Source organism: Microchirus variegatus (assembly GCF_963457635.1).
Source record: "Microchirus variegatus genome assembly, chromosome: 4".
Classification (NCBI taxonomy): Eukaryota; Metazoa; Chordata; class Actinopteri; order Pleuronectiformes; family Soleidae; genus Microchirus; species Microchirus variegatus.
The window spans coordinates 17,737,718-17,759,613 of record NC_139805.1 but is presented as its reverse complement, the minus strand read 5'-3'; the positions used below and the strand labels follow the sequence as shown (position 1 = coordinate 17,759,613).

Here is a 21,896-nt window from a genome sequence, read left to right as displayed (position 1 = left end):
CTTATACTGTCGTATGTGCCACTGAGGCAACATATAGAAAGCGGCTCCTGGTTGCCGTATGAAATCCTGTGAATCGATCCGTGACGGCATGTGCTGTAGAGCTGCAGATGTGTGAGACACTACACATCTATCCCTCCATTGTTTCCATTTTTCTCCACTATTCTTTCCTCCTCTGCCTTTCACCACCCCACATCAACTTGATGAACAGGTGCTGTTCATCGCTGCTGCTGACATTAATCAGTCTTTATGTGCACAGGATATAATGGCCCTTCCAATTCCATGTAGTTAAATACTGTGCAGGAAGAAACGCTTTCCTATTCAGGAAAAATGGAATATATGTTGAATCCAGACCCGTTTGGACAAACACCTCCATTATTTGAATTGCTATCTCAGCCTGTGGCTCTGTAACTGCTGGTCTTCATAAAATGAAAACCAAAGATATGCATCATTTACCTCTTTGTCTGCACTCGGAGACGGCTCTTTGTGTGGATCTTTATGTGCAGTCGTTCATATCTTAATTTTCACCACAGCTGACCTTTGGACTTTTTGTACACCCTCTCCTGCCACTGTGGGATTTAACCCGTGTCTTCTGCCCTTTCTGGTTTCTGTTATTGTTGCTATTGAAGAGATGAGATGGACTAAAAAAAAGGGAGGCTGTATGTGTCGGCCCTAGTGTCTATTACCAAGCACAATGGTGCCATTTTGTTGGATGTTCAATCTATAATTCATCTGAATACAGAAATATATAAATGTTTAATATGTCAGAGGCGGCGAGGCCTGTCGAAAGTATGACCTTGAAACGTCCTTTAAACATCACGCAGTAACAGCGCTGGGCCAGTTAAGCTGCCAAAAAACAAACAACAGGCAACGCACTCATGTACACACACACAATCTCTCACTCTCACGCGCGCACACACTCACACACACACATACACACAGCCCCGTGTGCCTACTGATGCTTTCCGCTGCTTTCTGTTCTCTTTTTTTCCTGGGATGCAAAATGCAGATGAGACGAGTCAGCCGCTTGTGCACAGTCTCAGGAGAAACTGCCACTCATATCCAAACATCTGTATGAATACCAAAACACACAGGGAACAGTGGAGGATGAGCCAAAGAGAGGGAGGGAGGGGGGGGGGGGTGCAGAGAGAAAGACGGAGCTGTAAAGTAGCTAAAAAAGCCAGTGCTCTCCTCTCCTTCTGCATCTTTGACTGAACAAAGAGCGATACACACATGAATACCTCTTTCCTCCCACTGTATTTTCCATCAGGATATTTATTCTGAAAAGCAGCGATGCACAACACGGGCTCGGCCCTGTGTTTGCTAGTGGGCTGAGGCGCTAACACTCCCCAGCTGATTATGTGTCTGTCTGTAGCAGTTTGAGCTGCAGCCAAAGGAATTAGGTCTAGTATTTGTGAATGCGGCTCCCCTCACAGCAGAATGCCTTGCCATGCCTCTCAGATTTCTAGCTTTTAAAAAGGAGGGAGGGAGGGAAGGGGGGGGGGTCGCTAAATAAATGAAGGAAATTGCTGTGGAAGCCTATTAAATTTTCAACGTGACCATTTTGTACGTCTTCATGTGTGTTTAGGCTTCACACAAAAGGAATATTTAAAAACCAAAGCATGCTAATTGGGACAGAGATTGTTTCAGCAATGTCTTATTCAAACAGGCTTTTGGCTCATTAACTGTTTCCATCCAGCATTTGTTTAAAGGGAAGCGGAAAAGACATTTAAAGAAAATGTATATATATTTATATATATATATATATATATATATATATATACACACACACAAGCTGTAAAACCTCTTGTTTAAAGTGTAAAGAAATGACATTCTCCTCTTCAGCTGTCATTACACACTTAATCAAATTTTAGCTACATTTTAAAAAATCCACCGTTGTATTTATAACGTAATTGACTCATACTAGTGTCATGCAATAGGTGTATATTGGTGACATAAAATATTATTTTAAAAGGAAACAACTATGAATTAACTTCCTTTTTTTTATTTACTGATCTAAACTGTACTTTTACTGATGTGACACATATTGTAATTATCTGCTGATCTGACACTAAATTGTTCCAGTGCGATTGTGGCTTCGACTTTTTCTTGGTTTACATTTTTTTTTTTTCGTATAAAAACAACCTAATGCCCTCAGGTAAATTTCTGTTTAAATAACTTCACTTCAAAAAAACACTAGTACTTTTTCTATTCTACCATGCAAATATAACCAAACTATAATACTCTTTGAATAAAACTATAACTTAGTGTGTATGTGTCACGGCTGTGATATTTTTGGTTACTTACTACAGCCAGAGAGGTGGAGTGATTAGTCGGTTCCATACATCACACACAGGAACACACACATTAACAACTGCATACATGAACTATACTGTGACTTTAAAAGTCCACACACACCATTTGTTTACTGTGAAAGTGTAACCACTCCTTGAATAGCACTCACAGCACAAGACATCATCCTGCTAAAGGCCCTCTACTGCTAGTGTTTACCCCTTGTCCTTCTACAAAGTTTACTTTATAGCAATCTATATTAGACTAAATGTAAGCTTTTTCTGATTCTTAGGAAAACAGCTGGAAACTATTCAAACTATCGGCCATTTTAATTGCTGGCCCTGGATGATCAGCTTCACTGTAACAGCAGTTTTTTTTTATACCACAGTCAGATCTCGGATGTTTGAAGGACACTCCAGTTGTTGTTGTTGGACCGAGCTACAACAAATGCAGCATAAATACAGCATTACTGTAATAGATTGCTAAAGTAATTAATTAATTATTTTTGTATTGAAACTGTTTTGGAGAGTGTGATTTTAACATTATGTGTGGTAGGGCTGGACGATTTTGAATAAATATCTAATTGAGATTATTTTGACATGATTCGCGTCATCAGAAGAAATTGTACATTTTGCATCATTATTCTCATTTTCATTCGGAAAAACATTTAAAAGGATCACTGTGGTATGTGTGCAGATCTGTGAGAGACAAATATTTTAGACACACATTGTGGTTTTACAAATATAGCACCTTCTGTAGTTTGAAAATTGCAGTAGGCTGAATTTCGATAAAAGTTTGATTAATTGTTCAGCCCTATTGTGTGAGATGTAATGTTTGAAATGAATATCATTTTGTTAAGCCATTTTACAGTATATCAATACAGATGTATGCTAAATAAAACCAAAAACCTCTGTAAAATACATGGCCGTTTGATATCACCACAAACTGCATCCTTCAAAATTTAAATGATGACCTCTCTTAAACGATTTCATTTAAAAAGTATACACTGTAACCATGGCAAAGGTAGAGTTTATTGCATAGGTGTGAGTCAGCTGCATATTTAAGAAACAAAATGTCCATAATACACTAAAAATGACATATTCTCTTTGTTGCAGGTGTGCTTTAATATCTCTATAGGAGAAAGAATCATTCCAAACACACCATGGGAAACAATTAAAGGTCTGTTTCTACACCTATGCGACACAGCGTAAATCCTATCGAGTTAATGCTCGAGCATAGGCTTATCGTAAAAAAAAAAAAAGATGAAGAGACTATTGTCCCTCTGCTCAAAACACTTCCTCTTTTTCTCAGTGTTTAATCAGGCTCCAGTTAACCATGTCACTCTGCATCTGGACACACATCAGTTTCTCCTCGGATTTGCATGTACACACTGCTACAAACACGCACAGTTAATGCTGTAACACAGCAGCACCAGCACAGGCTATCGTATAATTGAATTGGTGAAGCAGTAGTCCTTCATTGTCCTGTTATTTCAACTTTTTTTTTTCTCTTCTTTTTTTTTGTACGCTCATCATTTATCATTTCTACATCAAGTCTATCAATCAAGACCTATAATCACCTCAGCACTACACACCTAAGCACCTCTCTCAATCTTCCATTTCTCTGATCTTCACTTACATTTAATCAGAAAGCACATTCGGCTAGTGCACTGTAGCTAATAAATTCCACACACACCCTATCCTTTTATGTGTAACCTTGGAGCTCATGGTGTTCTGCCGGAGGGTAATAGAGCCAGTGTGTGTGTGTGTGTGTGTGTGTGTGTGTGTGTGTGTATAAAATGATGGCCTGTGTCTAGTCCTGGTTCCCCACTGGTTCCCATCAGGAGATTTCATGGAACACACTCGTATCTGATTCCTCCACTACTGTTTCACTCCCTCGCCCACTGTTCCTTTTCTCTCCCCAAACCTTTCACTTCACGAGCCATATACTGCTATATACATTAAAAAACAACAATGACTCCTTCACTGCATTCACGACCAGCCATGCATCCTCTCGTTCCTAACTGTCCAGCATGCAGCAGCTAGTGCCCATGAGCCGTGTGAAAAAAAACAAAAAAACAGGGGAGTTGCCTTTATTTTCAATTAGCATTTTGATTGCGTCCAGTGGAAAGAAGCCAGTGAACAAACAATCGAACACTCACTTGCTGACAAATGGATAATGCCACTACCGTTCTTCATGCAAATAGAAAAGTGAGTCAGTCCAGTTTATGGCCAGTAAGAGAACCACTCAACAAGGTATTATTGACTCACAATGGTGACGCAGATTCAGCAATGAAATAAAACTGTCTGAGAGTAATATGATAGGGTTAAAAAAAACAACAAAGCTGATACTTTCTGATATTAGTCACCCTCTCTCTGTGTCGCATGGATGTGATGAATGGATGTAAAGTTAAAGTGAGAGTAAGGAAGCTGAGCAAAGCAGAGCATTTAACTGAGAGGGATTTAATTTATGCCAATACCGTACGTACATACATTCAACCTTATTGAATGCACACAGACACACACACACACACACACACTTTAGGTAGCAAACGGCATTAAACTTAGCAGATGTAATACGCCATTGTCATATTTTGTGTTGTGGGCATGCGCACAACCCAAACACTCCTACTCCATCTTCCTGGCACAACACATGGACAACACACACACCCACTGAGCGCACAAGCAGCATGACAGATAACACGTCGACTCGTGCAATTAACACGGACTTCTCTGCATACATGAATATCAAATCCACAAAAGTCACAAAAGATTCCCTACCACCTTACGCCACCATCGGATTTGTGCGTACAACTTCTGCTGCTGTGTCACACACAGGTAAATATTTCAGAGTGGTGCAAATGCAGGAAAAAGGAGGAGGGGGATACCTCCAGACTAAGCTTGAACATAAAATGGGTGCTGTTCCCTAACTTAACCCTTGCCTTCCTTCCACTGCTCCACCCCCATCCATTCTTACCTCTACTCCTGCCTCTGCACCTCTCCTATGAGCATGATATGTGGCTCTGTCCTGCCACCCTTCTCCCTCTATTCCCCGTCCTGCTTGCCAGACTAACCCCTTTCAGCTTTATCTGTCCTCTGTAGGGAACAAACTTAACATTCTACACAGCAAATAGTTCTTACAGCATTCACACTGCATTCTTGGCTGTGCCAGGAAACACATACTGACTCGAGGTGATAGCACACACACACACACACACACACCTACAATCTGTTCTATCCTGCAGGCTGCCCAAAGTGACACAATGTGTAGTATATAGTATAGTGTCAGGCTTCATCCTTACCATCTTAAACCCATTCCACTCCATTGGGAGATGCCGGCCGTATCTCTCGCTCTCTCTCTCTCCTCACACAACAGCTACAGAAACGCCTCAGCAATGACAATACCCTACTATCTCTAACTCTAAGTCCTGTGTGAGTCTCCTCTGACAGTGTCTCCTTTAATTGTCACTCTCCTCCTCACTCTGCGTCTCCTCCAGTGGCTGGGAGTCTTAGTAGCGAGCACTAGAGGCGTGGGGAGCAAGCATCGCCTTCTTCCACAGATGCTGAGAGGAGAGTGGTGAGCCTGGATGAGAGTGCTGGGCTGCAGCAAGCCTCCCCTCCCTCCCTCCATCCATCCTTGCTCCCCCACCCCCCCTCCCTCCTCAGATCCACCCGCCCAGTCGCCTGCTCAGCTGGAAGGTCAGAGCCCGCCTACTCTCCCTCACCACCACCTGCCTTAGGGTCTGTGATTGGCTTGGTGGCTTGCTTGTCAGCAGCAGCGCTGGCTGGCTCTGAGCCCTAGTCTGCACACGCCAGCCTCAGCCTGGTTTGGCAGAGAAAAGACTTTCTGAATCCCAGCAAAGCAATCAATCGCTGCTGAGCTCTGTGCTTGAGTGAGTCGGGCAGAGCAGCGCAGGGGCAGAGCAGCTCTTGGAGAGTGATTGCAGCCGCAGGCGCTTTATGGTAATAGGATGCCGGAGCTGCGCTGTATATAAATTAGCTATTACTGGGTTCACGTTAAATCCCCTGTACATTTACATGACTGTGTATATAGACTTTCCCACTCACTCACCCTTTTTACTCCATGAGTCTCTTTCTTTATCACAAGCACTTTTACGCACGCGTATTTGTCACGATTTGGAGACTATTTTGTTCATATTTTTTTTGTTGTCCAAATATTTGAATGTACAATCAAAGCACCTGTTTTTGTCTGTGGATTATAATTTGAATTTGAATGTTTAAAAGTAAAAAAAAAGAGGGAACGTGCACAGGACAGTCCATTATACAGTCAGTTCACCTTTTGTAAATGATGGGATGTAATATGAATGAACGCACGAGCTGCATATATGAAGAGTAGCTCGGTGCAGAATAAAGGCAACAGCAAAGATAGAAAAGGAGGAATAAATGCAGCGGTGATGATGTGTCAGTTGCCTACTCACCATGACCATTCTTGAGTCGGCGCGTGCTACGGACGGTAACGGTTTTCTCGGCGGACAAACTGTGATAAGCCGTTGGTGGAGTCAGTGAGGAGAAGCGGCGCGTCAGAGGATGGATGGATGAATGCACCGGCGTGGCGTGTTGGTGTAGTATCGACAGAGAAAGGAGGAGTGGTGCGTATGGAGAGGCTGCAGCCGTGTCCCAGTGCGCGCACAGGAGGAGACACCCTCGCGCTGCTTTAATAACAAAACTAAAACAAAAACAAACGCGCCGAGAGATGAGAATGCACTCAAACACCCCTCGCTGTCCCCCCCCCCCCTCCTAAAAAAAAAAAAAAATCTAGTTACGGAAAGTCCAGTCACATCACTCGCTGTCTCTCATTGGCTGTGGTGGTGCGGACTGGGCGGTGCGCTCGCGGATGAGAGCGGAGAAGGTAGACTCGTGTGGTCCACGAAGTGAGGAGTACAGAAAACTGGCATGCGCAACATCATCATGGAGGTGACTTTTATGTTCGTGCGCGCGCGGAATTATACGGTTAATAAGTATCCATGTACTGTCAGCATAAGCTTTACGCACGGTGGTGGATGTACTCACAACAACACTGCTCTCTTTCACTTTCTCTCACACGTTTGTTTATAATCGAATTATATTATTATATATGCAATTATAACTATTTTACATTCAGATACATTATAATATTCACTTTTATGTAATTAAACAAACAACACAAACATAGTTAATCTCCTGGCCCTGCAGCAAACCTGTCTCAGGTTGATTTTGTGCAACAGACAAGAAGAGGGAGCTCTTGCTTCCTTTAAGAGTTACCTCCAGGCAGCAGCACTTGCCTCTACCTTCACGCAAACACATGAACACACTCACAACACATTCATGTTGGTCCACACCCTATAATCTATAAGAACATTCATGTGTGGACACACACTGCTGCAAATTCTCCCCCGAGCTAGGGCTGAACAACAATATAACTTTCCTCAATGTAAACCTAATGTAAGCTAATGAAGTTCAATACACATCGACTGTGATGTTTATGCATAAGACAAACACACTAGGAGATACAATCTGTGTCGTCAAGTAGTTTGAAAGTTTTTCCTCAGATGCACAACATATTGTACTTGTTTTCTGCCAGTAAAAATGTCTCAAATCCTAATTTATAGATTTTTCACAAAAGAGTAAATCGGCCTTTAGTCACTGACATTGATCATCCCTGATACTGACAGACAGTGATCTCTCTGCTGAGGCCTTAACTTTCATTATGAATCCACTGTTAGTTACGCGTAATGTAATACATCTAATAAAAGCCACTGACAATTTTGATTATTGATTAATTTCAAGGAGATCATTCTGTGTTAATCAAATATTAGGATTTGTTAATTTCTTGTCAGTTGTTAGCCAACCAAAATCATAATAATAATATTAATAATAACAATAATTATTATAATAATACAGTCATTGTGGAAGTCTGGGAATTTTTGCCTGATGATTTTATGTTATGACATTTTATAGACTTAACATGTAATTACATAAGAAGAGTGAAACATCAATCAGTGATGAGAATAACAATCAGCAGCCACTTTGTAAAAACCCTTGTTTTTGTCACCTCTTCACACAAGAAAGCAAAACGATAATATCAGAGCAAACCATTTACTAACAAAAAATCAGGCCCAGTGTGAATCACCAGAGTCTGAATACTTTTAAATGATGCCCTGTGTATAATTAGTGCTAATCCCACATTGTGAATCAAGGGAACGATACGCCAGCACCTATCTACTAATATTCATAGAATGTGTATTTATACAAATCTAAATATTGAATGTCGTGCCCACACTCGCGTATAGCTACACAAATGAGCTCCCAAATGAACGTTGGAACAAACATGAACAAAGACAACAATGCACTGCAGCTCAGTCTCTCCCCTTCTCACCTGACTTCTCCACCTGTCTGTTTACCCACAGTTAGCAAGCTCGCTTAGCAGAGCATTGCATACTAATGCGAATCCTCACTACAGTTTCAATTAGGGCAGTAAAGAGGTACACGTGTACACATAACACACACACACACACGAAGCGAGCGGCTGAACAGGCTTGCTTTTGTTTCAAAAGGAATAGAAAAATGTGGGGGTTTGCACTGATCATACTGTATTTAATACAATGATACCCAAAGAAACCCAATTAAAATAGAAGTGCATTATCTATTTTCCTTTGTTGCAAAAAAAAGCAGAAAGAAGCAACATTTGGGGCTGGAATAATACACACAACAAACCCTCTGTTTCCTGCCCATCATTAATCCTCCTGCTCTGACCTTTGAGTTTGATAAAGGCTTTGGGTTAGACCTAGCACAAAAAAAAAAAAAACTCCATCTCACTGCCTCTAATATTCTCCCCGAGCCAGATTTTTATTGTTGCTTTTTCATTTTGCATCGTAACAAACTGCGAACCAGATCTGTGGCAAGAATCACTTCTGTTTATGTATTTACTAAACTTTAACTGTTGATGTTAGGGGAAGAATATAGCGGGTGATCATTATTTCATGAACTATAGTGTTTTGAGGTGGCCTTCCTCCTTTGTAATATAATTCAAATCACCATTTCTCTAAAATGAGAATGTGATTTGAAAGTGAGAATAGGCTCCCACGGTTTTCTCACAGGCGTGTCATTTTACTAAATTGCTCCACAGGACCGTGGTTTTACAAACCAATGAAAGGGATTGTCGCGACTCGGCAAATTAGCTATAAATGCAATCAGCTCTTTGCAGCGCACTGTGTTACCGTGTGTGAGTGTTTGTGAGTAGTTATTTTATATATACAGATATGCGCCAAAGATGGAACCATGTTGTTGCCATGTCCTGGTTAAGGATACACACACTGTGCGTTAATGTGTGTGGACAGATGGAGGTGGTGTGGTGTGAGAGAATATATTGCACTATATCTTTGTCGCTTGTGGGTTTGGCCACAATAACAAAATGCAACATAGCATTAAATAAATGTGGAAATGTCAAAGAGGCTTTATTTTGTCTTTGCAAAAAAAAAAAAAAAGTTAGTAGCATTAATTGCATGCATTATTAGGCCATTCAGATGATGACTAATGCTTAACCGTTTTCTTTTTTAAAAGATATATTTATTTCCTGTTGTTAAGTTTTGAAAGTTAAAAAGCTTTTGTGGCTTTAACCCAGGAAGACGAGCTACTGTCGGCAATGTGGAATCCCATCCCAACAATTGGCTGTGGTTCACAGCCTTAAAAGCACACACTCCTGTGCAACACACACACACTCAAATCGCACTTTCATAAGTAACACCACGCATGATATTTCGGTTCATGAAGTGCGTCACAGTCTAGTACATTGACGACTGTGCTGGTGCCCTTTTAACGGCCGCACCTCAGAATTGTGCTTCAGTCTGTAAATAATGTGAAAGCAGAGAACAGGCTAATTGACACAAACTCCTCCTGCCCTCCGTTTCTGCCCCGTGTCTCCACCCTAAACCCCTCCTCTTCGCCGACCTTAATGGATTAACTGCAGACCGCTTTGTCCCTCTTACTCACTCTGCTTCTTCTGAGCTGTTGCTCTGCCACGCCCTTAGAAATCACAGCTTGTCCGCACCGAGTCGCCAGCTTCAGACAACTCCTCAACACACATACAGTATGTATTCATATACACAGCACTGTACACAAGTGTTTGAAATACAAAGTGCGAAAGAGAAGGTAAAGAATAGCGTACACACACTATGGTTTGAATATTAAGTGTGCAGAGTGTGATAATTGTGGGTGCTCACGGTTTTCTCGTCAACTGCCAGATGCAGTGTTTCAACACCTGTCTCATGTTTCACTCTGCATAATGAGCCTTCTATTTTGAGGAGTAGAAGTGAGGATGACAGCAGAGGTGTTACCTTCAAGTGATGAAAGAAAATACCTCGTTTATTAACAAGTGGATGAAAACTTATGTCTGGCAGCAAAAGTGATCTCTGCCTCTCAGAGCGTATTGATGCAAACAATATGCTGAATTAGCAGTGTATGGCAACAACAGATTTCAGTGCAAACACTCACAGCAGTCTGTGCAGTAAAACAAACAAATATATTTAATAGACCGGAAACCCACTCCTCAGTATGCCGCAGCTCTCTGAGGCTCTTTTTGATTTGCCCTTGAAGGAGAGATTTAGTTGCTCTATTGAAGTTCTGGCAGTAGTACCATCTTGCTGTGCTACTCAGTCTGATGATAGCCTCTTTCCTGGCAGGTGTCCACCCTCTGCCGGTAACAATCAACAAATGAGAATCATAGCCTTCATCTTGCCTGTCTAGCTGCCCAGTGACAAACCCAGCATCACCGAATCCCAGACAGCTATTAACACGATGCAGCTGTAGCCGCAGATCCGTGTATTCGTTTGTTGTTTGCTTTTCGGTAACAGCTTTTCGTGGATGACATGCGGATACGTATGGACACGGACTTTTGTTCGTCTCATGATCAGAAGCGAACGGTGCACTTGCTATGTCGCTCTACGTTCAGTCAAATCACCTTGTGTCGTTTGCTTCAAAAACTGTGCCATGACAATAATGTAACGCACACACACACACAAAAGCTGTTTTGTGTTGTCCTCAAGTAGAAGTCGCAGGTGGTAATGGTGGTTAGATTTTCGGATATAGTTGAATTTGTGTTTGGAGAGTCTTTGCTATGGTAAAATATGCAAATTATCAAAACATCTAATCATTTGCTCATCATTTCAAAGCCACACATATCCATCTATAGACATCTGCTGACAATCAAACTAAAAGGGGTGAAAATATTCAGATGGAGACTGAATATGAGACATTCCTTTGTATGTGGCTCGACGCTATATTGTTCCTCATTGTCATTTCGAGCAAATAAATAGCTGACACTTTGGTTTGTGTCATCTTTTCACTCGAAAACACGGAATCCGCTGCAGCAGGCCTTTCGTTTTCAAGGTTTAAGACAAGTACTTTGGCAAAATTCAACTTGCATTCCAACATACTCTTCCCTGGATGTGAGTGGGCATGATACACCGCCAGCTTAACCCCTGCCTGTGTCACTCTCCCTGGTAGAACCTCTTCAGATCCCAAATGAATTCATCATGCTGATCCTGAAACAAGGCTGTGCTGCATTTGTCACAGACACTTTCTTCCACTTTAACTCAAAGCTGTTTGGTACAGCTGGAGCTTTGCTGACTGTAAAGATGTGACGGGGGAATGTTTGAAAGCTCGGGCTGAACGCTCCGTCTCTTCTGGTGCAGCAGCAAGTGAACGCTTGCTGGGATGCTGTGTAAACCGCAGAAACAAACTCCCACTTTTGCAGATGTGTTTCAGAATAGTACTGAGGCTGAAGTGATTTGTTGTTGTGTTGATGGATTTGTTTGTCTGGAGAAAAAACCCACAATTTCTTTTACGGAGTAAAATTAATAAATGTAAGGAGTCACGTTTTTTAAAGGTACAGTGTGTCAAATTTGTTGGTGAAGTTGCGTGCTGCAGCTGAATATCAAGCTCCTCACCATTCCTTACCAAGTGTGTTGAACCTATGTAGCTTTCAGTTAGCATCACAACTCAAAATAGCTTAGTTTGTCCTTTATGAACTACTTTATGAATAGAAAAGAATTTCACCCACATTTTACACACTGGACCCCATGGAAATATAATGGAATTATAATGGGTCCTTTAGGCTATAGCCTAACACAAATGAGAGAAGGTTTGTGGAAGTGCCCAGAGTGGCTTAGCTGTGCATTGGCTGTTGGGTTTGGCATGTGCTCTGGCACCAAGAGTGTATTCTCAATAGCACTCTGGTGGATTAGTGTCCATTTGGACAACAGAGTGGTCCACAGTATGGGTTGACATTCAAATTTAGCAGGCCAGCAGCTCATACACTGATCTAGAAGTTTAGTCGTGTTGGTAACTGTCACAGACGTATAGTAAATAGGGCTGTCACGATAGGAGAATTCCAAATTCGACAGTGATACCAAGAAAAATACTGAATATAATTTTCGATACCACAAACAAATGACCAACAATTTTATAGGCATGACGAGGCAAATAACATCAACACTATTTTTAAGTTGTTTGTGCCTTTCAACCTTGTAGCATTGTTTGTGTATACAATAGGCTGATTGCATTGTCAGGTGCCTGTGTTTGCCTTTTATGCAAAATACTTCAAAACAGCGCTTTTATTTTTTAACTAAAACTGGTTGTGAAGGCTCTTTAGTAGCAGCACTTGGGAGCACACCTTCACATGTTCAGCTTCTGATGTTATTGACCTCCGCCAAGGAGGTATTTGTTTTCGAGTTTGTCTGTCTGTCTGTCACTACGCTATCACTATTTGTATATTTTTATCGCTATTTTGTAGGCACTGAGCTGCCTCGGTGGAGGTCTGCGCTCTCCGAGTGCTTTTCTGGTTGATACTGTTGCAAATGGGTTTCTAATTTGATAAAAAAAAAACATTTTAATTATCGATTAGTATCAGAGTAACCACAAACCTTTTTGTGGGGTTTTAGATTTGGACTTAAAATGAACCAGTGGTCATGCTACAGTATCGTATGGCAGGTCTGTTGATCATCGGTGGGCATTTGGGGGAGGGGGTGGCCACTCAATTTGCGTTTGATCCTGGTTGGGGTACATTCATGTTCACAGGGCGACTGCTGTGGTCCATCTGGTAGAGTATTTCATCTCACTTACACACACACACACACACACACACAGTAACAAAAAAATACACTGCACATCCCTTTTAATGTTCTCCTGTGGCTCCTCAGCCATTTGCATTCTTTAATTTAGATATTTCTGTCGTAGCGCATATCTCTGCTGAAAAGACACATTTTTCCTTCTTTCACTAAATTCCATATTCAGACCTGAAGTGGAAAAAAAGGTAGAGTAGTTAAAACACCCACTGCCATGTGTAATGATATTTGAAAACCTCATCAGAACTCTCACACTATCAGATCTGCATAAATGACTGCACTGTGACTTTTGATAAAAAAATAACCTTTAAGAAATCAGTCACATCCAGAGTCCTTTTGCAGGGCTGGACCAGAACATGCCCACGCTGCACAAATCCAGTTCTCCAAATGTCACTTCATGCTTAACTGCCCTTTCTCATGCCTGAAGAAAAGCAAGTGGGCAGTGCACAACACGACAAACTCCAGCACGTTTCTGCGTAAATGCCTCCATGCTTGGATACACGTTTCAGTCAGTTTGTGAATTTAAAAACATTTGATGTGAAAATAAGCTATTCAATTATGTTGCAATAATAAAATACCTATTGTGTATAAAACGCATTGGTCCTGTTATGAGTAAACATGCTGCATAACGATAAATTAAGCCATTAAAAACACAAAAATATATTTACTTTACAGACACAGTATCTCTCTTCCATGTATTTCTGTGAATTAGCTCACTTTCCGTTCGAATCGTTAATGTTTTGGCTCAACACACACTCCAAGGTAAAGTTGACTGCTGCTGTTAGAATACGTTAATTATTAATGGGTGTGAGGGTTTAGCAGATAATGATGATGCTGTTGTCGTAACTCATCGTCGTGTCAAGGAACCACTTAGCAACCCCTTGGATAAAAATATCAGATTATAGTATTTGAAAATATTTTTCATAATTTTTTTCCCAATATCTTAACCTTTCATTTCAGTTGAAAAATAAAACTATCACATGCTATTTTCAGAACACGAAGCCCGTAGGCGCCTCTATTACTGAAAAACCTCCCAGCGGAACCAGTTTCCAGCTACTGTAACTTCACTGGTCACTCATCAGCGCTAATGCACGAGTCAACCGTACATGATTTATTCATGGCGACAGGAGATACTTTGCCTCGACCCTACAGCAATTAGTGAATCAATGAAAATGCACTGACTTTGAAAGTATCACTTCTGAGAGGAGGAAAAAAAAAAAGAAAAAAAAGAAAAAAGAAGTGTTGTTCATCAACATGCCAGGATCCCCGGCGCAGACAATCACTCAAGCATTGGCAGCGTTTTGTCAGCTCAGCATCAACAGGCTCCGAGCTGTCAACAATAAGGCACGTTTCCTCACGTCGTTCTTAAAATGACTGCCAGATAGTGTGTGGACAGACAACATTACCCACAAAATGTGCCATACGCTATGCATTCATTTTCTTTAAGGGGGAAACAAAAACAACAGGATTTGATTTGCTGTCTCCTCTATCAGCAGATTATAATGAATACGTGTCTATTTTGAAGGAGATGACATATGAAGCCATATGAGTGAGATTATCGCAGACAGGCAGGTCAGTGAAGGGCTTACACTGACTAATACCTCTTTTGTCAAGGTGCGTAAGGATGACATATTGTATGTACAATATACGCCGACGTCAATTTAGTAATTAATTTAGTCGACCCGCACCACCCGAGACATTGCTCCTTAAAGCAAACCTTAGGCTCCACTGAAACGACATTTATCTTTTTTAAACTGAAGGCAACACCTGCAACAAGATGGGAAAACATTGTCCGGGAGAAGCGACACATTTTGTCCCTGAAATTAAATTCTTTCATTTACCAGACAAAAGAGCAGCACGAGGATATTAATCGTTTTTGAATTAACGAAGAAAAATGATCAGAAGTTATTTCTTTTTTTTTTAACGGCACACATGTGGCCGATATGGCTTCAGGTGAATCCCATTTTTCTGCCCAAGACAGAAATTCATCACAACATAAACTGTGATAATTATCTGTGCCTGTATGTTTTTGTATTGTGGGTGAAATTTTGTCTTTTTTTCCCCTCTACTTTTATGTTTTTGTATTACCTCAAGGACCCTGTCTAAAAATGCAATCTGTGGCTTCATAGAAGCTGTATTTTGTTTACTTTTAACAGATTGCAATTGGAATTCTCCCTTTTTTATTATGGTATTTACAAAGATAATCAGAAAACTGAAATCCATCCATCCTTTAGCTATAGTGCTTATGTTAAGAGGGCTGCGTGGGGACTGGAGCCCATATTATATTTAGTTATGTTAATCAGTGTGGGGATAATAACAGGGTTCAAATCTTCTGCTTTGGTGTTTTTGTTCATGGGGGCAACCCCTTTGTTTATAGTCGGATTATGGGGTGTGCTCCTCGCCCACATCTATAATAATTACCCAGTGATTGTTTGTTAAATTGACATGACGTGCGTGCGTGCAACTGCTGTTTTGTCATGAATGTCAAGACACATTCAGGAGAACATTGAGTCGATGCACAACACCTGAGCCCTGCATCGCGCCTGTATATAGGTGAAATTACAGCTCATTACCGTCAGGTCAAAGTACCCGCTCACAGAAAGGTGACCTTTGGCTGGGTGTGGGCGCTTGTGTTGACGCAGCACTCGGTTGTGGAGAATTTTCTATTGTCTGTGGATCAAATCCACATCTTTTGCTTTTTCTTTTTTGAGTTCTGTCTTAAGAGTTGATGGTATGAAAAGCAGGTAATCAAAAACATGGTAATGTGCGATAAAGTACGCGCTAAAAAGGCACCCTGTGGACAGATTAATTTGCCGGGGTTGTGTGTGTGTGTGTGTGTGTGTGTGTGTGTGTACAAAAAGAAGTCAGGGAAAGAGAGAGAGAGTATAGCTTTACAGTGTGTGTGTGTGTGTGTGTGTGTGTGTGTGTGTGTGTGTGTGTATCTGTGCATGAGCCTGCAGACACCTGCTCTATTCTGCAGTGATGGCTCCCAGCGGGACACAGGCTCAGCTGCTGATCACTAGGCCCTCCCTGCAGCACTGGTGGCCAGCACACGCACACACACACACACACACACACACGCTTCAGGCCCCCCTCACAGTGTCTCTCAGCCTCTCTGTGTTCCCCCATAACAGACACACCACATGTGCTCATATCAAGTGCAAACATGACATGCTGTACACATGCACACACACACACACACAAGGCAGAAAGGGCTGTGTTCAAATGATGGCGCATGTACACAGAGCAACCTGCTCCAGTATCTATATATGCTATAAGGATGATATGATTTAAAAGCAATTTTTTTTTACCATACCTCATAGCGGCTACCCAACCCCCCCCCCCCCCCCAAAAAAAAACAAACAAAAAAAAACTGCGATCTTATGTGATGCAGTCATGTGTTTTAAAAAAGAAGCACTTCACATTAACATTTAAAATGCCAGTTGTGTATTCATCAGTCATCATTGTTGTTTAGTAAGCGCACATTTTTGATCTCTATTTTATCATTATTATTATTATTATTATTGCTATTTGTGGCGTCATTCAGTCTGCTGCACCTGCTCGTGCCTCACTGACAACTGTGTTATGGAGCATAAATGAACTAATTTCCTTGATATAGAGAACACTGCAATCAAGGCAAGAGGAACTGCTACAGAGCAGCAGATGGAAGAAGCTAATCATTATTATGAAATAGAGATGACCTCTATCTCCTGGATGCTAATATGCCGTAGCTACACACATTTGCCAGGCAGGCCTGAAATGCTACCTTTTTTTTTTTCTCCTTTCTTTTTAAACGCTGAAACAGAAATGATTGGAGTTGTCAAACAAAGTCTCGTGTCACATAAAGAACGACAGCTGCCTGCAGTGAGTAATCAGTGGAGCTTTCTACAAATTAACAGCATTCAGCTCTAAAACAGTGCACTGCAGGTTTTTAGACGTGGGCTCGTGGAAATTAGATTGCAGTGACTGAATTAACAAATAATTTACAGTTTCTTTTTTGCCCACATTTTCATCTTAATTTTATCAGCTTCCTCATAGGTGACATTTATGGGATAAACCTCATCGTTCGAATGTTGTAAAAAATGATATTGCGCATGTTCAGTTTGAACACAGAAATATCAGAGTCATTTCATCCATCTATTCTTTTGATGGGGTTAGGATTAGATTGATTTGAGTGCTGTTTAAATGTGCCTTCCTACACACATAAAACACGTGAAGCACGCCTGAGAAACATGAGCACACACGACGCACAAACACACGAAATGTTGCCAGGAGAAGTAATGGTAACTTTGCTTCAGGCAAAATCTGTGTTGGAGGACCAAATAATTCAGCATTTTTCGTTCATTTATCCATTTATCAAAGCTTTCATTTCATGCAGTGGTGCATTAAATGGAGATGCATGGTAGCTGCTCATTTGTGAATAGTAATTTTACACAAATGTTTCAAGGATTAATTGATAAAATAACGGAATGTGAGAGGAAATCATTCATTTCCTCTCTTTTCGATATAAACAACAGTGTTTTTTCGCCACTGCTATCGGGTTCTATTTCCTTTTGATAGCACTGAGATAAAAAAAAATATGATGCTGCTTTTGAGGCTTTACACACCAAAGCCACCGTAATCTTCCAGCACATTTATCTAATGTATGCAAATGATCTTGCTGTGCTTAATGAAGGCACCATTAATCACTATAACGATGCTCTTTTTTAACCAGGGTAATCATGTGCACACACACACACAAGCACATTTTTTAAACCCATACAAGAGCATATGCGCTCGCTCGCCCCCGCACACGCACACACATGCACACACGCACACACACACACCCACAGAGAGAACACGCCTCATCAACATGATGATGACAAATGTGCACGTTCTGCAAATGTAACTATCACCAAACCATTTTACCAGAAATGTAACCATGTATATCGAACTCATTCTCATTCAGTGACTAATAACAATTTTCTGAATGCCTGTTTTGCCTGTGCTTCATTTATATTCTTACATTTGACATTGTGTGCAACCAGTTGCCTTATCAATATTTTACACCTTGGATTTGACTGGCATAATAATAACCTCCTATAACGTCTTATACGATGCTGATAAGATGCTTTAAATTATGTGAAAACGTCAATCATATTTATACAATAAATCCAGCTAATTAGTTCCTTTGGTTCCAATGAAAAAAAATATGATTCAGCAGCTTTATGCAAACAGCAGATAACACTGTTATCAGAGGAAATGGGCAGTGGGAAACACAGTCATTTAGCGTGCTGTATAATAACAACAAAATGACTGGACAAACGTCTTTGAACTTCTGTCGAGAATTCTGAATCTGAAAGAACATTTTTGAAGCCCAACTCCTCACAGACGCAATTCAACGCTTATCCTTGCGGAGCATTTGCATATAGTTGACAGAAACCCCAAGGTACAGTCAGCAGCATGACAGTGGGTTCTGAAGGCTTCCGGGAGGCTCTGGGGTGTGGATCTGAGCCAGTTTGAAGAGAAGCCGAACCAATGAAGAGCCCATAGTGGATTAGACACCCACAGCTTCATGTCGCTTTAATGCTGCGAGTCAGGGATTTTCTCACAACGCTTTTTTGCCTAAACACTCGGGGTTTTCTCATTCCCTCTCTCTCGCAAAGTAACCTTTTCTATGTAAATGGCAAAGTGAAAAAATATCCCATCTATCAACTCTTGCTGCTGCTTCCTTTGCTAATGTGACTTGTCAGATGTTGACACGCATTGTATTAGATTGATAGTTATGATCAAAATGTAATTTGAAATCTGTCATCTTACACAATATCTCCTAGGGGTGCTGGGAAAACCTATTCCACTTGCAAATGATCTCATATCAACTTTTTTAAAATAATAATAATTACAAAAGATTACTAATTACATACGTACAAAACACATTGGTTATCAAAGGACAAATGCAAACATTGAATGTTGCATATAGCTCACAAAAGTCACAATATACAACACATGAAACATATTACCCATATGAACGCACACTCAGTCATGCATGCATACACACACACGCACACAAAAACACGATAAATTCCCTCGACAACAGTCTGACTGGCAGAGGCTAAAGACAGACTAGGCGTCCGTATAATTGAGCAAACACAACAATGTTAATATTTATTAATAATATCCATTGGGGATACAGGCACAATCCCACGATTGAGTTACTCTCCTTCTGCTCTTTTGGTCAAACACACTCGGACAGATTCACACTTCTATTAAATACCACTCACACCATTTTCGCCAGTATTCTTTTCTTGATAATTATTTCTGCCTGTGCTCATTAAGAGATGAAGATATATATCGGTCTGTCTATCCTCTTACCAAGGGTGACCTGAAGCCCATCTGGGCTGGCGATGACAGGAGATCCCTGGGAAATAGCGGCGAGTGCGTCTCGGGGACGGAGCCCACGCCACTGGCTGCTAGTCCCGAGAGCTGCCCGTACCTCGCCATCATCTTGAGATGCTGCTCACAAAACACACACACTCATACACAGGCACAGGAGGAGATGGGAGGTGAGAGAGAGAGAGGGAAATCAGAGAGAGAGAGAGAGCGAGAGAGAGAGAGAGAGAGAGAGAGAGAGAGAGAGAGAGAGAGGGAAGGGGTGTGAAAGAAGGGAAGGAAAACAGCAGGTTGGAAGGACAAAAGGTAAAGGATGGAGTAGTGTGTGGGGGGGGGGACATGTAGAAAGAGGAGGTAGAGGGGATTACAGAACGCTTTGCTCTCACACAAATGCACGTGTGGACATACACACACATACGCTCACAGACGCACTGTGCGTGCACATGAAGTCACACATACAATTTTAGCCCCAGGTGGGCAATTTCACAAGCAATCCTACCTATGATGGATTTTGAAAGCTACCTTGGTTTTGTTACAATCGTGGAAATTTAAAGTCGAAACAATAGCTCTCCATTTATTATTACAAGCCAGGATGAGTGTGAGAAGTGTAGCAGTCCCTTTTTATGTGTACTGACCATCGTGCTAGAGAAATATAATAAACAGCAGCAGTTATCAATCATCCACTATATGCCTTCTGGCTACATGAACATACTGAGGTGTCCCGACACACACACATGCACATACATACAATAACACACATGACAGAATGGTTGGCAGCAGACACATACAAGTGAGGTGTGGAGAAAGAAGCAAATCCAAATCTCTTTACCTCATTGCTCAACAAAGCGGCGTTGAGTGTTCGGCTTATTTCGAACATGTTCAGATTCAGTGTTTTTGTTTCGTTCGGTCCTTTTGTTTTCAGATTGTCTTCAGTTCTTTGCTCGCTCCCCCTTTTTTTTGTCAATGGCTGGGAGTCAGTCCCGGGAACACAAAAGAGAAAGAAAGAAAAAAAATTAAATCAATTGAAAAAAAAAAGGGGGGGATAAAAAAATCCTCTTAAATTTTCTGATTTTGGAGTTGTGATTTTTCAGTCCTCTTATTTTTTTGTCTCTCTCTCTCCTGTCTGTAGATGCACCTCGGCTGGTTGTAGCTATAGTGGTGGAGTTTGTGCCCAGGATCTCCGCACACGTCTAAGGAGTCAGTATGCAGTTTTTTTTAAATCTCCCAAGAGTCAGCACATTGAATCAGACAGTCAGGCAGACGGTGGGTCGAGCTGGCTGGTTTCCTTATCTGTCCCCCGCACACTGGCTCACACAATACGCTCCGATCCTCACACTGCTCGCTAGCAGATCAGCCTGTCCCAAAACATAGCACTTAGTTTAAACTCCCCTCCCTTTTGCTCTCTCTCTCTCTTTCTCTCTCTCTTGCTGTATCACTCACTGTGGCTCTCTCCTTTGCTCTCCCTCCCTTCCTATTTCGCTCTACCTCTCTTCCTCCATCTCCCTTTGCATCATTCGCTCTCCTCTCTCTCTCTGCCCCTATTGCTCACACAGTGATGCAGCGACAGTTCACTGTGCTGCCACAAGGTGGGAAGACTGTTCTTACAACGACACCGTCACTGCCACATCCCTTCCTCTCTGTGCCACTCCTATCTTTTAGTGTTTCCTCTCATGTTTTCATCTGTGTTTATAAGACACAGGTAGACTATTATAAAAAAGCATTTGCATTAATGTAACGGTCAATCGCTGATAAGATCAAATGTAAATCAAGCTGAGTAAATGGATCCGTTTTTTTGTTTTGACTTTCACTAATGGCTTTCACAAAATTGATGTGGATCCAAGTGTGGAAATGGACTACCAAAGACTTTAAGGGAAAGAAAGCATCTAAAACTTTCTTGTATGTGTTTTTTGACAGCTATTTAGTAAAGTAATGGAATCTAATAACAGCCGCACTCTATCAAGACAACTCAACAGAGTGGAAATGACGGGTACCTCTCAGTAATAGCAACCAGACAGGAAAAAAGCGAGGGTTGGGCTGATGCGAGCATCAAGGTCAGATGGTTGTCCTTCTCCTCAGCAGGGTGTGGCACAGAAATGACGAAGCAGCTTGTCACAAGCAT

The 21,896-nt window shown here is 41.4% G+C and overlaps 1 protein-coding gene across 7 annotated transcripts in view; it reads right to left on the bottom strand.

Annotated features, from left to right (window-relative positions):
* The window catches only part of elavl4 (ELAV like neuron-specific RNA binding protein 4), a gene marked incomplete at both ends in the record, with an annotated part of 69,027 nt that extends 47,131 nt beyond the window's left edge, over positions 1-21,896 (bottom strand). For 4 of the 7 annotated variants that reach the window (XM_083887952.1, XM_083887953.1, XM_083887954.1 and 1 more), the window contains one exon: positions 5,591-5,614. In XM_083887952.1, the coding sequence (XP_083744078.1) occupies positions 5,591-5,614 (24 nt within the window). Of the gene's footprint in view, positions 1-5,590; positions 5,615-19,759; positions 19,901-20,606; positions 20,655-21,785 lie in introns of those variants that run through there. The other 3 variants (XM_083887949.1, XM_083887950.1, XM_083887951.1) reach the window with 3 other exon arrangements.